Source organism: Polistes fuscatus, unplaced genomic scaffold (assembly GCF_010416935.1).
Source record: "Polistes fuscatus isolate 324 unplaced genomic scaffold, CU_Pfus_HIC Scaffold15, whole genome shotgun sequence".
In the NCBI taxonomy this organism is placed as follows: Eukaryota; Metazoa; Arthropoda; class Insecta; order Hymenoptera; family Vespidae; genus Polistes; species Polistes fuscatus.
Window position 1 is genome coordinate 2224378 of NW_025113053.1, and position 15266 is coordinate 2239643.

Sequence of the window (15266 nt, forward strand, 5' to 3'; positions counted from 1 at the left end):
AGTAAAAAAAGAAAAAGAAGGGGAAAGCTTCGATTGAATTATCTGCTGATGAGATTTATCAAAAATATATATATGCGAAAGTGGGGTTTAGGGGTAATAAGAGAAATGTTTCAACGAAATAAGATGAATAATAAAGAAATACTTACTGTCCGTAGAGAAAGCATCTGTCAAAGTGAGAGCAACGAATATCGTAAGCAGATGTAGCGGCGGGAACAGGAAAAGCAGACGACAACCTCGCTCCATAACAGCCCTCTTTTGTCGGCGGCTTACTCGTGTCCTGTTGTCGGCTCTCTCTCTCAGCCAATACACCTTCGGCAAAGTCACCACCACTAGAACACCAGATCACCACCAGAGCACCACTACCACCACCACCACTACCACTACCACCACTACCACCACTACTATATAGACGGCGCGAAGAAAAGTCAGCAAGCAAGCGGTCGCGTTCCGGCCGTTTCTCTTTCTTCCTCTCTCTCTTGCTTTCTTTCTTTCTCTCTTTCTTCTCTCTTTCTTTTCCTCCTCTTACTTCTTCGTTTCTCTTCACGAGACGTCGTCTGCGGCACGCACGCTTACTTTTCCCACCCGGCAACCTCGCCGGGGAATCGATCAAGAGAAAGAGCAGCAGCAGCAGCAGCAGCAGTAGCAGCAGTAACAGTAGCAGTAGCAGTAGCAACAATAACAACTATCACGACGAGCACGAGAAAAATGATAGTAGTAATAACGATGACAGGGAAAACCGCATTCGAATTTTGGGTTGTTCGTTCTTTTCAAAGACAAATAGCAAAAGGGAATGAAAGAGAATGAAAGAGAGAAGATTATTATTATTATTCTTATTATTATTATTATTATTATTATTATTATATTATTATAAGTTAATATATGTATATATATGTTAGAAGGAATATAACATTTAATTTAGAGAAGAAAGGAATAAGAGAAATAATAAATGATAAATATGTTTATATCTGTCAAATTAACTAGGGGTACACTAGTTCGTCCTTTTCAAAGATACGAGTCACGCGGTAGGGAAAAAACAGTAGCGATAGTAATTTCCAATGATGATTCTCGCATGAACCCCTCTCTTTACTTCGTTTCACCGACTCTCTCTCTCACTCTCTCTCTCTCTCTTTCCTTCTTTCTCTTTCTTTCTCTGTCTAAACGCTCGAGTGATACGAACAACGTTCGTGCGATTACGGTGGAGAAAAAAATGTATACTCTGAGGTGGTCGTAAGACTGGCTCTAACAGTGGTCCGCCCCGTAAGTACGAACTCCTGCTCCCGTGCCTCTCTTCGCGAAGGCGCGTCTTGTCTGTTTGCTGCTTTACTTCCCCTCCTTTCTCTCTGACTCCCTCTCACTCTCTCTCTCACTCTCTCTCCCTTCTTCTATCCTTTTTTCTCTCGTGCTTACCATTACCTTCTCTTTCTCACCCTCGACGATTCATGCGCATAGTAGTGTGCATACGCTATCTTTCTCTCCCTTTCGTTCTATCTTTATTTCTCTCTCTTACGAACCAGCTAAAATTCCTTCTCTTTTCATCCTTGGCATAGCCCGGCAAACGATGACGATGACGGCAAGAGCACCGATTCTGACGCATCAACATCGCGCCATCTGCGCGCGCAGTTCATTCTTCTCCATCTCCTTCTCTTTCTCTTTCTCTTTCTCTCTTTCTCCCTCCCACTATGTTCCACACTCTAGCGGTATTCTCGATATTTATTTTCTCTCTCGCTCTCTCTGCGATTCTCACATCGACTTTCTTTATCTCACTTTCCACGCACCCTCTTCTTATTTTTTTTATCCCTCGTTGAAATCTCTATCACAAATTGCAATTTTATAACCTATTGTCAATCGGTAAAAATAATTTTTCTTTAAGAATTCATTGTAAATTAAATCTTGCAAAATATTGTATTATTAACATATCGACAATATGTTTGCTGAAAAATTCCAAACCCGGGTGGATTATTAACTCGAGCCCACGAAATTTTCAATTAATTTTTTCTCTTTCGAAGTAACATTAAATATCTTCTGCGTTATAATGAACTCGACCGTTTTTCTTGTTAGTTTTATCGAAAAAAAAAACATTTATTAGTTTCGAAGGAATGAAATCTTTGTCTATTTTTATTATTTATAAAAATATCAACGTAAGACACCTGTAAACGTGATGACGACGTATTTATTCTATTTTTTCCGACGAATTGTCGCGCCATTCGGTAATTGCATTTCTTTTAAGAACGTTCTTTCATTGGTCCAATCTAAATCATCTGATCGATTCAACCTATGAAAAGTTTATACGTAATATTTGCATAAAATAATTATTACTTCGAACAATAGTATAAAAAACTAAATAATATTATGTATTGTAATAGATAATAAGTTTTCTAAATAATTAATAAAATTTAAATTTTTGCGACATATCAAATTCAAAGATGTAAAATTTATATTAAATACAAATAATAGCCTATGTCACGTGACAAAAACAAGTACTCGAATAGGACGAATCAAAACAAAGCAATTGTTCAAATGATCTTTTACGCGGTTTAACCTATTTTATACAAAATGTTTATAAAAAATTTGTATAGAGTATATTTAAAGTATTTATTCATTAGCAAAGTCTAAATATAATATTTAAAATAAGAAAGTGTAATGATTTGCTTGAAAAAAGTATTGCATTTAAATTTTTCTTTGACATGAGTGGCATAGAAATAAAATATAAGTTCGAACAAGAAATTGATTGCAAACAAGGTGCAGTAAGGTCAGTTCGTTTCAGTGGTATGTATATATTATTAATAGTTTTATCAAAATGTTTAGCATATGCATAAGCAAAGGATTTTAAAATTTTTCATATAAACTAACCTATGAACAATTTATAGTCGATGGAGAATATTGCGTGACGTGTGGATCAGATAGGAAAATAAAGTTATGGAATCCTTACAAGGGTATAACATTAAAAGTCTATGGTGGACATGGAGACGAAGTTATGGATGCTTGTGCATCTTGCGATAGCAGTCAGATAGTATCTTGCGGTTTAGATAAATCTCTGATTTTATGGGATGTAAGTACTGGAACTCCTACTCGACGTTTAAGAGGACACGCAGGTCCTGTAACAACTGTGAGGTAGAATAAAATATTGTCTTACTCTTCGTTTATAAATATTATCACAATGTATAAAATAAGAACTTTTATCACGATGTTAGATATAATGAAGAATCAACAATGGCTGTTTCTGGATCTCGAGACAATACCGTTATGTGTTGGGATGTAAGATCTAAATCGATAGATCCTGTTCAATGTTTGAATGATGCCAAAGATTCAATTTCTAGCATTAGAACTTCTGATCATGAAATTTTATCTGCTTCATTCGATGGAAAGATAAGAAGATATGATATTCGTGTTGGTCAAATGTATTCTGATTATATGAAAGGTATTTAATATATTGATTATTAAAAAATTACTTCTGTATATAATGTATAAATATAAAATAACAAATTTTGTTTAGATGCAGTGACATGTGCTAGTTTTACAAGAGATGGACAGTGTATTGTCGTTAGTTGTGCAAATGATGTAGTACGTTTAATTGATAAAGATACCGGAGAATTACTTGGGAAATTTCTTGGACATACGGCTAAAGATTTGTGCTTAGAATCAAGTGTAAATGCTCAAGATACACAGATTCTTTCTGGTTCCGAAGATGGTAAATTATGGGTATGGGATTTAGCAACACAGGAAGTTGTCGCTAAACTTTCTGGATACAGGCCATCAAAATACCCTACCTTATCTATAAACGTTCATCCAACTAAGAACTGTTTTTTGGCTGCGAATGGTTATAGTATATTAATGTGGAGTGCAGAATCTATTGCTAAAGTTGATTAAGATATAAGTGAATAAAATTCATATATAATGTATAAATATTATTTTATTTATTTTTAATATTTTATATATATAAGAACAAAATAATTCATTGACAATTTATTTATTCTTACTTTTTGTTGGTTATCCTTTAAGTGGTTATCTCTCCAAACTTTATAATGATTCATATCAATCATGAATAGTTAATTTCCTAGAATCTTTTATCTTGTATAAAATTTCTCATACATAAAATTGTTCAAATATTTGACCGTCATTACATGTTTAACTCCTTTGGTATAATTTAATTAAATCCATATAAGAAATAATTTTATTTGCTTTAAACTATCTATTCTTAATCGAATCTTGAGTCTCGAATCGAGTTTTCTAATCGAATCTTGAAAGGTAATCGATTGAAACCGAAAGTAGGGGGTCAACTCGAAATATCGATTTTTTTATTTATTGAATTGGCATCAACATCAGTCTTATGTGTGTTTTGTGTTTATGTGTAATTTGATTAAAATTAAATAGATATCATATATTTTTCATGTTATAGTAAAATAAAGAATTTTATTCTTTTAATATAAATTATAACAACAACATAATATATGAATAATCTATCAGATAGAAGATAAATTTCTCATTCTGCATAAAGTTTGTCTTAAAATCTCAGCAAATTTTTTTGTATCTGTTTCCTTACAAGAATTAAAAGAAGAGCAAGCAAAGAGAATATCATCTGATCTAGGATTATAACAACAACCATAACCGTCCGGTACGACAGGACCATAACACATAAATGATGGTGATTTATAAGGAACCTATTAATCAAAAGATTAAAAAAACATTTTTTATACAAAAATATAGATATTAAGTCAAATAATTAAATTTATTTCTTACTTGACTTGATGTTAAATTAAAATATGTGCTTCTAGTATATGCAATATCTTTATACAATTCTGGAAGTTCCAACGATTCGGTAAGAGCTATCATTTTTAAACCATACAAATGCCTATCCACTCCTTGTCCTAATGTAGCCTAAAAAGAAAAAAAGAACTAGTATTTTTAACCCTTTCATTTCATACAACTACTATGCGATATTAATAATGACCTCAGATACTAATTTTTTATGCGTATCTATAGCTTTAAGCATCATTTCTTTCAATTGCTTTTCATCGGCACATTTATTATTATTAAAAGCTTTTGCAAATGATACAGATTCAGTGCTCGTCGATCTGATACATTCCGTTCTTGCATTTTGGAATCTTCTTAATCCAGCACTTTCATAATGAGCTGGTGGCTTATTGTGAAGTTTATAATAAGTAACTTGCATTGCGATTTGTATGAAACTATCTGGACTTAATTTACATTTCTTTATTTCATTTTTCCCAAATTCATTAAATGTAAAACACTCCAAGTCAATATCTTTTGATAAACTGTAAATAAAAATATTTATATATGTTATTAAATTAAAGATAACGTTTCATATATAAAAAATGTGACATACTTATCTACAGCACAAGTAGCATTTTTAATAGCGCAATCTATTGCATCATTAGTTTCAAATTTTAAACATTCTGCCCTTGGGCATTCATAGACGCTCTTACATCTTGCATCATTTAATTTGGATGTGCTAAATACAAGATAATAAATATTTATTATCAACAACCTATTTCACATTGAGGTGATTCGTACAAATTTACTTTTACATTATTATAATATTCATTGTATCATATTTACATATATTTGATAATATGATCATGTAATACAGCAACAGGGACACCTTCGCATGGACTATGTTCATATTCTAATCCAATGAAACCATCGGGAGAAATTATATACTGTTAAAAATAATTTTGGCAAATTAGTTTTATCAAAAACAACTATAATTGCTTCTGTATCTTAAATTGTTAGAATAATTGATATTTAGATTTTGTAAATGTTTAACGTTACCTGTACAGTCTTATCGTGCCATCTGTTCCCTGCATTTAAATCACTGTTATAACCGGTTAAGGATTGTAGAGCTCTAACGGAAGCATTATTTTTGTCTTGATAAGTTTTTTTAGGTATTTCTTTATCCAAACATAATATGAACATCGATTGCTCAATTTCCTCGATTATTTTTTTATTATCTCCTTTTTCTAAAAATGAAAAGATGTTTATAGACAATACATGCACGTATTCAAAAATTGTACTTAAAAGAGATACAAACAAATTCATGTCATAAGATATTCATAAAATTTGAAAGATCAATATAAAAGACAAATATAAAATAATGAAAGACAAATATAAAATAATAATAAACTAAAAGTATGTAAATACCCTTAAGTAAAGAGTGATTTTCTGCCCATGTATCCCTATCATCTCCTGTTAAAATTCCTACAGGTTTCCCTTTTGTCTGAGAACGACTGACAATATCTTTAATCGCTCCACCAATTTCATTTTCATTTAAAGTAGAAGAATTCTTAATAACATCAAGTTTAAAAAACTATAAAAATAAACAACCAAATACCTAATGCTAATATTTTCAAAAATATTCTATAAAATATAAATATATTAAATGTACCTTACATTATTATTACTCATTATTATAATATGTTTTGTGTCATCGGTGTGTATTAGTTGATCACATTTTGGAGCAGGTCGACGATGCGTTCCTAAGATCATTCCATATTGTTGCATATCTAGCGGTTCGTTGCGAATCATTTCTTGTTTCATTTTTCCACTAAAAATAACGATATAATCTTGGATTAGTTTTATATATTTACTTTTTATAATTCTATAAAGTAATTCCATATAATAAATATGGAATTTACCTTTTTACCATATCGTTATAATCACAAATCGCTTTAATAAGATGTGCCGCAGTTATGTATAAGTCTTCTTTACGATTAAATTTTAAAGGTGGACCAACAGTACCAGGACTAGAATTAACTATAACGGGGGCTCTATAACCTAAATATGCTGTATTTAACCACCAGGTACTCATCTGCAGGTAAATTAAAAAAAATCTTAAGAATTATTAGATTATTTTTAACATAGAAGAAAATAAAATTTTTACTTCTTACCCAATTATCGGTACTGTCATATCTTTTCAATAATTTTTTATGTAATGAAGATCCGCAACCATTTTCTGAAATAAATTCCTCAACGATTCTTTTAGTATTACAGTATTCATTTTCATTCAATAATGGTTTTACAGATCTAAAATAATAATTATATTATTAAATTTTAAATATATATATTGTCTTGACATATCTTTATACATTCATACATTAGCTACATTCGTAAAGAAAATTTATAAAAAATAACATTGAATATCGCAACCTTACTTTAAATATCGTTCCGCAGTTAACTTTAAATCTGGAACTGGTTGTTTAGGAAGTTCTTGTTTATTTAACTTTAATGTTGTTATTTGTGCACGAGACATCTTGGAAATAGTATTACAAATTCTGCTGTACATCTACAATATTGAAATTAAAATTATTAATATAATTCAAATATCGTATTATCAAGTTAAATACTTACGAACGAAAAAGAAATTATCTTCTGCATTTTTGATTTTATAATATTCTATTTTGTACAAATTAACAAGAACAATTCTAAAATTTAAGATTAATTATTAACACAAATTATATTTATGTATAAAAAATAAATCATTTTTTCTGGATATTTAAAAAAGTATAAGCATAAAAATTTGTTTATAATTAATTATTATTTCTCTTTCTTATTGTTATAATCTGTTATAGTAAAAACATGTCAAAAATTAAAGAGATCTTCATAAATAAAGTATTATACGTAACAGCATTCAAAAATCTTTCAGGTAAACCACTACAAACAAATGTCAGTTGTATAGAATCATTTAGAAAAAGGGTAGGAAATTTAACAACAAAAAAAAAAGAAAAACAAAAAATTATTGTTATAAATGTTATAGAATTTTCTATGCATAAAAGTAAATATACATTCTCCCATACCTAGTAAGGATGATATCAAATATGACATTATAAATATATATATATGTGTACTATGATTAGAGTACAAAGGTTAAGCATTTAAGCATGATATGAGTGATCAAGAAATCAAATTGCGATTGGCTTGCTCCAAAATACATCAACCAATCAGAAGTCAGATTTTTACGTTGTGTTGCACAGGCGTCTAATTTAATGTCTCTAACGAATAAAAAGCTAACATGGCGTCGTTTGATAGTAGTCGTTAAAGTTTGGCCTATAAATATTTTGTTGAATTAATAAAAGAAAAGTGTAGTGTATAAATATTTAAATGATGAGGAAATCACCATTAAGTATGCCGGGCGGTAGTAGAAGACAGAATGATCATCAGTGGAGATCTTATGGTGATACGAGAAAGAATAATTGTGTAAATGTTGATCAAGGTGATAACGACTTTATTCCCTTAAATAATAGTACGCCGAATGAAAAGAAACAATACAATAATAATAGAAATTTTTGTAAGTTCCGTCGAAATCATCTGAATTCGGGTGTTAGATTTTCTTATGATAATAAACATAACATCTTTTCGTGCACAGACCCGTATTTCAAGTATAACTCTCCTCATAAGCATTCTGGTTTTCTATATCAAGCACAAAATAAGGTATGTTAATGTTAATATTATATATAATATCTTTTATAATTTGATTTCTTTGATATCTTTGATTTCTCTAAAATTCGAATTTATTCTCCTACATTGTACTTTGCGTTACAGAATATGAACAAAGATGGTCTTAAGCAAATGAATATGTCCAAATATATCGATATGAAGTCTATATTAGAAGATCCGTGGGCTGAGTTAAAGAAAAAATTAGATAACTCGGCTACCTCTAATGATGTAAATGCTTCCGATGGATGTTCCAGTATTTCTAGTATCAAAGATAGTTATAACATGTCTTTCTGCGATACAGACTTTCAGAACAATTTGCATAATGAACAATCTCAATGTCAGTCGATAGATGCACGTTTAGAAATTAGCGATAATGCTTCAAAGCCTATCGTTGAAAATTTATTGGACAATAAATTTGGTGATACCGAATTGAATTTGACGTCGAATAATGTATTTTTGTGCAATGCTAGCAATGATAATAATCATGCAGCAAATAAAGATGACAAACAAGATATATAGCAATCGGTGAAAGTTGCACATATAAATCACATATAATAAAAAAAGAGCAACATTTCTTGAACAACAATTCATAGATATTATAATGCAATCTTTGATTGTATCTATGTACATTTTATTAATGTATATAAGATTTTGCACGCACGATATACAATATAAGATATAAATATATATATATATATATATATATATACTAATAAGATTAGAAAGATAAGTATATTTGAATATATATGAACACATGAATAGTGTAAATAGAGCTATTTTTCATGTGTAGATCTTTTTAGATTTTAGTCTTAAAAATTGTGACCGATGTAAACTGAATATGTACAAGAAGTGCAGTATCAAATTTTCTCTCCCATTAAACTTTCGCAATAAGGCTGTGAAGAAATCTGTTATATAAAATGAAAATGATTTATATGTGCAATTTTAAAGTACACAAAGAATAAAATACGTTTAAATTATAATTAGGTAAACATCGAACACCAACTTCTTGTCCATAAATAAAGTAATTAAGATATCTTATAAGCTTCGGTTGGGTGGTTCGTCAGTGGGGTGATTTATAAAAAGTGAATTCTTTTTTTCATTCTCAATATATAATGTATATGAAAGAAATTAAAGATTCATTTAGTAGGTATAATTACTTGACAGAAATATCAACGTATTAACCTTTTTTTTCTGACACAAATGGTCATATATATATATATATATATCCTTTATCCGGTAATGTTGACCGTGATCATAGTTCACTGTGTAATACATACATTTACGAAATTAACAGATATATAAATAGCCAATTTCTGCAGAACTTCCTAATTCTAATTATATAATATTTTTTATGAATGTAACGCTATAATCCATTCTTGATCAAGATATGCAATTACGATAATCACTACTGATGGTACTAATGGTACTGATGGTACTGTTTAATATCAATATCCCTTACAAGGATGCTGATGGTAGTTGGAACTTTATAGCGATGTGTCATATCTATATTTTATCTTCAATTAAATTTACTTTATATTAGCTTTTAATAATATATCTTTCTTCTTTTGAATAATCATTTCCTACATTTAAACGATGAATGTAATTTGAATAGACTTTACTTTTGATATATTTCAAGACGTAGGACTTATCGTGTTTCTGTATCTCCGATAGAGAAATCTAGTATACTTGTATCGATAGCAATATTCTTGAAAAAATGAGTTTTAATGTTGTAAAACTGCAAAGTATGTGGTTTTGTAAATATTTATGTGTAATATGATCTTAAATATCTATACTAACAGCAATACTCGTTTTTACATATTTGATCTCCGTATTATATAAATTTGCACGCGTATATGCAATTCTTATCAGATATAGAAATTGTAAAAAGATCCAATCAGAAAAGTTCTAATGCAATATTATACTAATAAAAAATAGAAACAAAATCATATTAAATATAAACATATATATATATATGATAAGAAGATACACTTTGTCCAGATTTATATGATACTTTACAAAGAATGGTATGCGAAATGAGATAAAATAGATTATGCATTGTCGGTTATTTATTACAAGTGACATGTTTTATCTCAACGTGTTAATTCGATGTATGTACAAAATCATGAACCGGTACAAACTAAACAATTAACTGAAAGAATTTCGATTAGTCTATATTAAATTAATATAATTTCTAACAATAATCTCTATTATAAAAAGCATCAATAATCTACTAATTAATGTATACCTAATGTTCTAAACAAAACAAAACAAAAATATGAAAAATATGAAAAAAAACAAACTAATGTCCCATCATTTCATTTCATTTTATTATTTTAGCGATCATTCTTAATGGAATAACGGTGAGCACATATGCCATTAAATCGATTCAATAAAATTTATACAGTGATCGTACTTACCATTAGTATCACAATTAATTAGTATGCATCGAGGTAACATAAATAAAAAACTCATAAGTAATTGTAATAACTAATAATTAACAATCGATTGAATTGACTGTATCATATAGCATCAATATATTTTATAGATCAGTATTGTTATAATAATTCTAAATTAGTGACACTTATTTATATACAGGAGAGAAAAAATAATATAAAATTAGGTATTATTATATTATTCTTCTTCTTCTTATTATTATTATTTTCTCTTGTTTGGTTTTTTTTTTGTAAAATCACTCTTAAATCAACTGTCTTAAAATTGCCTTTCCATATAAGAGAATAAGAATTCATCGTTACTTATTTTGGTCTCATTGCTTAAAGCTATAATTCTGTTTTCCATTAACTTCTTTTCATATTTTCCTTTTTTCTTTTTAACAATCCTAATCCATGGTCGGTAAATATACATATTGTATTGAGAGGAATACTTTTCATAGTACTTGTTTGTAACAAACTTTATGTAAGATGATGCAAATGCCAATATCTTTCATGAAACAACTTATTGATCATCTTTATCTTCGTAAATGACTATAATTTCGTTGCACAAAAATCCTCTATTGACATATTACATGCTTATTCGCATACCGTCCATATGTTTCAAAGAGTAACAACAAAATAATAATAAATGAAGTAACAATCAACTTTCGATAATAACATTTTTGATTTTTGATAATTTTTCAAAAACTTATATTATAAAATTGATATTTCATTATCTTTACTTAAACAAAATGAAAAGAAATTTTAAAATAAGTATAGAAAAAAAATGGAAAACGTTTCTCAATGAAAATATATTATAAATAATATTGAAATAGAAAAAAAAGACCCTTCTTCTCTCGATATCGTTGCATTATCGTTTAACACACATACGCATACATTCACACACATGCACACAGCAGATACGTACACACAATTACACAATTTAACTTTAACCCTTTCGTTACAAACGACTCATATAATAGTGGTCGTACATCATGCGATGATACGTGTGTACGAAAAAATTGATGTGAACGTTACTCGTACCAAAGAAAGGTTTAACCCTTTCGTAACGAAAGGGTTAAATGTATTCATAAACAATTATTAGCAGCTAAGCGCGCTTTTAAATTACATCTAACAATAAGGCGGCAACGCACCGCTGGTTCTGGATGTGTACATACATTTCGTTTACATACTTATATTTATATATATATATACAGGATAATTCGTTAAAAGTTACATAAAAATGATATACTCGATGTTTGTGACATTAAACATTTATTTCAAACGAGTTGTATTTACGCGGGAATCGAACATAACCTATTATCGATCGATATCGATTATTGAAGATCTTACGTTTGGGAGTGGGTGGTGGGGGAAATAAACATACTTTACTATTAAATGAAATCGTATGAATGAAGTAATCAATGAATCTCAACGTAACCTTCCGATCAGCTGGAAATAAGATCAATGATATCGATTATCGAAGATTACATATAGATAAATATGTGTGTTATTTTGAATCGAAACTTTTTTCGAGTATTTTGTTATCAATGAGAAAACGTATAATGAATGAACGAAGTTGCCAGTGATTCTCAACTTCTTTTTAATAAAATATATTCGTGACGATTTAATTAAAAAGGAAATAATAATAATAATAATAATTATTCGTAAACCATTAACGAATATTATCCTGTACATTTATTAAAGGAAGTTTTATGAGGTAACTGTGTTATTTAAGGAGAGAAATAGAGAAAAGGATGATAGAAGAAAATATTCTAATTTGGTCGTTGACAATTAATTACACCGATGGTTCAAAAGAACGTCCGAGTCGTCTTAAAACTATTTATCTATTTATCTATCTATCCATCTATCCATCTATTATTATAATGGATCAATGAGCGAAATAACGAGAATATCGTGTACGAGAAGTCTCGATGGTTCGAGTTAAGGTTATACTATCGATTTACCTTTATAAATGCTATGCAATGTCGCATTGAAGAGACACATGAAATTCAATATATACGTGAAATAGAATATGATATATATATCCGATATATACTAGCTAGAGCAACAACGAAAAACATGTCATAATAAATCAGGCGTTGAGTACTACTGTCTTTTTACTTTTTTGTCATCAATTTGTCCGTTTGATTAAAGAAAATCTTAGGAAAATTGAATAATTATTATTATTATTATTATTATTCTTATTATTATTATTACAATTGATTATTCTCGCTAGCGTATCGTTGAAAAAGATCCTTAAAAAGGGGACCTATTACTTCTTTAATGTTTTTTTCTTTATGTTTATTTGCTTTCGTTTGTGTTCTTCTTCTCTTTTTTTACCTTTTTTTTAAATTACAATTAAAGTATCGATGTTTTAATAATGGACGTTCAACCGTTTTCTTCATTGGTCCCCACGGTAATAGTATAATCACGTATTTATCTAGAATTTGTTCAAATTTTTAAAACTAATTCATATCTAATTAAAATGATCTTTTGTTTTAATTAATCGAATAAAGGATAGACAAATTTTGAAGAAACTTTTCGAAATCCTCTCTCGAGATAATAAAGCATTGGAGAAAGTTCTACGACTATTTTTCTTATTTCAATTTCATTTACTAATGTACATATATATATATATATTATACTACATATATACGTAATCTATATAGAACTAACGATATTATTTAGAAATTGTTACCTACAATAATCCTAATTCTACGCTTCTATACAAAGGATATGGACGTAATTGACTCGTTTAAACGATGAAACACACTTACGCGAATGTTTATGTTTATATATATAAAGAAATCGATACGCAATTATTTAAGTAATTCCATATTTTACTTTCTCCGTTTCTTTTTTCTTTTTTTTTAATCCTTTCTCGCGTATATATATAAATAATTGCTTGGACAGAGACAATTATGATAACAATCCTTCGTTAACAAAGTTTCTACAAAATTTGATCCTTTTCTTTCATCAATTTGGTTGTAATAGCATTTTAGGAAATGTATTTTTTTCTCAAATTTATCAAGTTACGTTGCATTTAATAACCACACACAAGAAATGCGTGTTTGTAAAAATTGTGCCAAGGCAGAGCGTCTCTTTGTTGTTCGTTAAAAAAGGAAATCAATTATATCCTCGTTTCTTTTCATTTTTTTTTCTTTGGTTTTCCTTTTCATTGGCTTTGCCATCGTCACACGTAAAACAATGTTGTTGCGTGGAAAATGAATACGTAATAAAATAACAAATACAAGCATCACGCGTGTACGTATATATATATACACATACAGAATACATATATACACACACACACAGAATATATATATATATATATATACACACATATATAATGCAGACCACATATTCCACGCGCGCATTCAATCAACCACCCTCGCACACAAACACATACACCATAGCGTTCGATAGTATCCTAGCGTCGTACCAACCTTAATAACGAATTCTGATAAGTTGTCGCGATCGATTATCAATCAAGGAATTCAAGGACAAGTAACAGCGACGAAACTTTTAGCACACGTTTCTCGTTATTTTGCAAGGATCTCCTCCTACTCGTCGTATGTACACACACACATACAAGTGTAAAGTATTTACCGTATACACGCATATTACAAAACATTCGAGTGACAATTCGTCGATCAATTTTTATTTCGATTCATCGAGGATTTCGTATTTTCTATTTTTTTTTTTTTTAAATAAGTTTGTTTTTAAATCGAAAATTATTTCTATTAATTATCCCCCCTTTCCCTAAATTAATTATTATTCTAATCAATGGTTTTGATTAACCATTCCTTTGAGTCAACTTTTCAAGTCAAAGTTTAATAATTTTATTGAGAAAGCAAAAGAGAGAAAAAAAGCAGAGATTACGAATTTATTTAAATAAATTTTCATAAGTTAATTCAAATAGATGTTTTATAAATCCTCACATCCTTTCTCTCTCTTTCTCTCTCCTCTGCTGCAGATAGAAACAAATTAAATTAATTATAAAAATATATGAAGATATACTTGTATATATGTATCCATTGATTTCTTTCAACGTTTTTACTTCATTTTTCTTTGATTATTTTTCTACAATTTGTTTTCTTGTCTTCTTTCACTTGCACTCTGAATGATTCACTCAAAGTTTAAACATAGTTTGATATGTAAATATGCGTGTAACGTTAGGATTCGACCGATCATGGTCCCTTTTTTATTTTTTTTTTTTAATTATCTCTCACGAATAACTGCATTCTCTTTCCTTATTTTCTTTTTATCGAAGAATAAAATTGTCACTTTTGGTGTATTTTTTCTTTTTAAATAAAAGCGACGAGATTCGAACGCTCGTCGTCGTTGTCGTGCGAGAGATTTATTTTTATTTTTATTTTTAAT

At 29.1% G+C, this 15266-nt stretch overlaps 4 protein-coding genes across 10 annotated transcripts in view; 2 read left to right on the top strand and 2 right to left on the bottom strand.

Moving 5' to 3' along the window:
* Positions 1-844, bottom strand: part of LOC122514736 (low-density lipoprotein receptor-like) — a 35712-nt gene extending 34868 nt beyond the window's left edge. For 3 of the 5 annotated variants that reach the window (XR_006303107.1, XR_006303108.1, XM_043631739.1), the window contains exon 1: positions 147-843. Coding sequence is in view for 3 of the 5 variants with exons in the window: in XM_043631739.1 (XP_043487674.1) it covers positions 147-243 (97 nt within the window). In the remaining 2 variants the exon portion in view is untranslated. Of the gene's footprint in view, positions 1-146 lie in introns of all 5 variants that reach the window. The other 2 variants (XM_043631741.1, XM_043631742.1) reach the window with 2 other exon arrangements.
* Positions 845-2097: 1253 nt separating this feature from the next.
* Positions 2098-3899, top strand: LOC122514740 (WD repeat domain-containing protein 83). Its single transcript, XM_043631751.1, has 4 exons — positions 2098-2766; positions 2868-3111; positions 3192-3418; positions 3494-3899. Exons 1-4 carry the CDS (start codon positions 2685-2687, stop codon positions 3865-3867), a joined length of 927 nt encoding a protein of 308 aa, XP_043487686.1. The 5' UTR covers positions 2098-2684; the 3' UTR covers positions 3868-3899.
* Positions 3900-4266: 367 nt separating this feature from the next.
* On the bottom strand, positions 4267-7900 carry LOC122514739 (carnitine O-acetyltransferase-like). 2 transcript variants are annotated; one of them, XM_043631750.1, is made up of 12 exons: positions 7812-7900; positions 7170-7300; positions 6906-7041; positions 6654-6826; positions 6409-6562; positions 6160-6325; positions 5791-5978; positions 5578-5678; positions 5345-5470; positions 4949-5273; positions 4738-4875; positions 4267-4658 (listed from the first exon to the last, which is right to left on the bottom strand). In XM_043631750.1, the coding sequence occupies exons 2-12, from the start codon at positions 7298-7300 to the stop codon at positions 4461-4463; spliced, it is 1836 nt and encodes a 611-aa protein (XP_043487685.1). In that variant the 5' UTR covers positions 7812-7900; the 3' UTR covers positions 4267-4460. The 2 variants fall into 2 exon arrangements, with proteins under 2 accessions (XP_043487685.1, XP_043487683.1); XM_043631748.1 differs by lacking the exon at positions 7812-7900 and adding an exon at positions 7366-7399.
* A 108-nt stretch (positions 7901-8008) lies between these two features.
* Positions 8009-10253, top strand: LOC122514741 (putative uncharacterized protein DDB_G0282133). 2 transcript variants are annotated; one of them, XM_043631753.1, is made up of 3 exons: positions 8009-8302; positions 8381-8445; positions 8557-10253. In XM_043631753.1, exons 1-3 carry the CDS (start codon positions 8116-8118, stop codon positions 8968-8970), a joined length of 666 nt encoding a protein of 221 aa, XP_043487688.1. In that variant the 5' UTR covers positions 8009-8115; the 3' UTR covers positions 8971-10253. The 2 variants fall into 2 exon arrangements, with proteins under 2 accessions (XP_043487688.1, XP_043487687.1); XM_043631752.1 differs by having other exon boundaries at positions 8009-8445.
* Positions 10254-15266: the final 5013 nt, after the last annotated feature.

Bases quoted from the DNA above. Each gene is read 5' to 3' on its own strand.
- LOC122514740 (XM_043631751.1), top strand. From the start codon at position 2,685: ATGAGTGGCATAGAAATAAAATATAAGTTCGAACAAGAAATTGATTGC. The intron at 2,767-2,867 runs GTATGTATATAT...AACAATTTATAG, and splicing joins AAGGTCAGTTCGTTTCAGTG to TCGATGGAGAATATTGCGTG. The intron at 3,419-3,493 runs GTATTTAATATA...AATTTTGTTTAG, and splicing joins GTATTCTGATTATATGAAAG to ATGCAGTGACATGTGCTAGT.
- LOC122514739 (XM_043631748.1), bottom strand. From the start codon at position 7,392: ATGCAGAAGATAATTTCTTTTTCGTTC. The intron at 6,827-6,905 runs GTAAGAAGTAAA...ATTTACCTGCAG, and splicing joins ATGACAGTACCGATAATTGG to ATGAGTACCTGGTGGTTAAA. The intron at 4,659-4,737 runs GTAAGAAATAAA...TTTGATTAATAG, and splicing joins TTAATTTAACATCAAGTCAA to GTTCCTTATAAATCACCATC.
- LOC122514741 (XM_043631752.1), top strand. From the start codon at position 8,116: ATGATGAGGAAATCACCATTAAGTATGCCGGGCGGTAGTAGAAGACAG. The intron at 8,446-8,556 runs GTATGTTAATGT...TTTGCGTTACAG, and splicing joins TATATCAAGCACAAAATAAG to AATATGAACAAAGATGGTCT.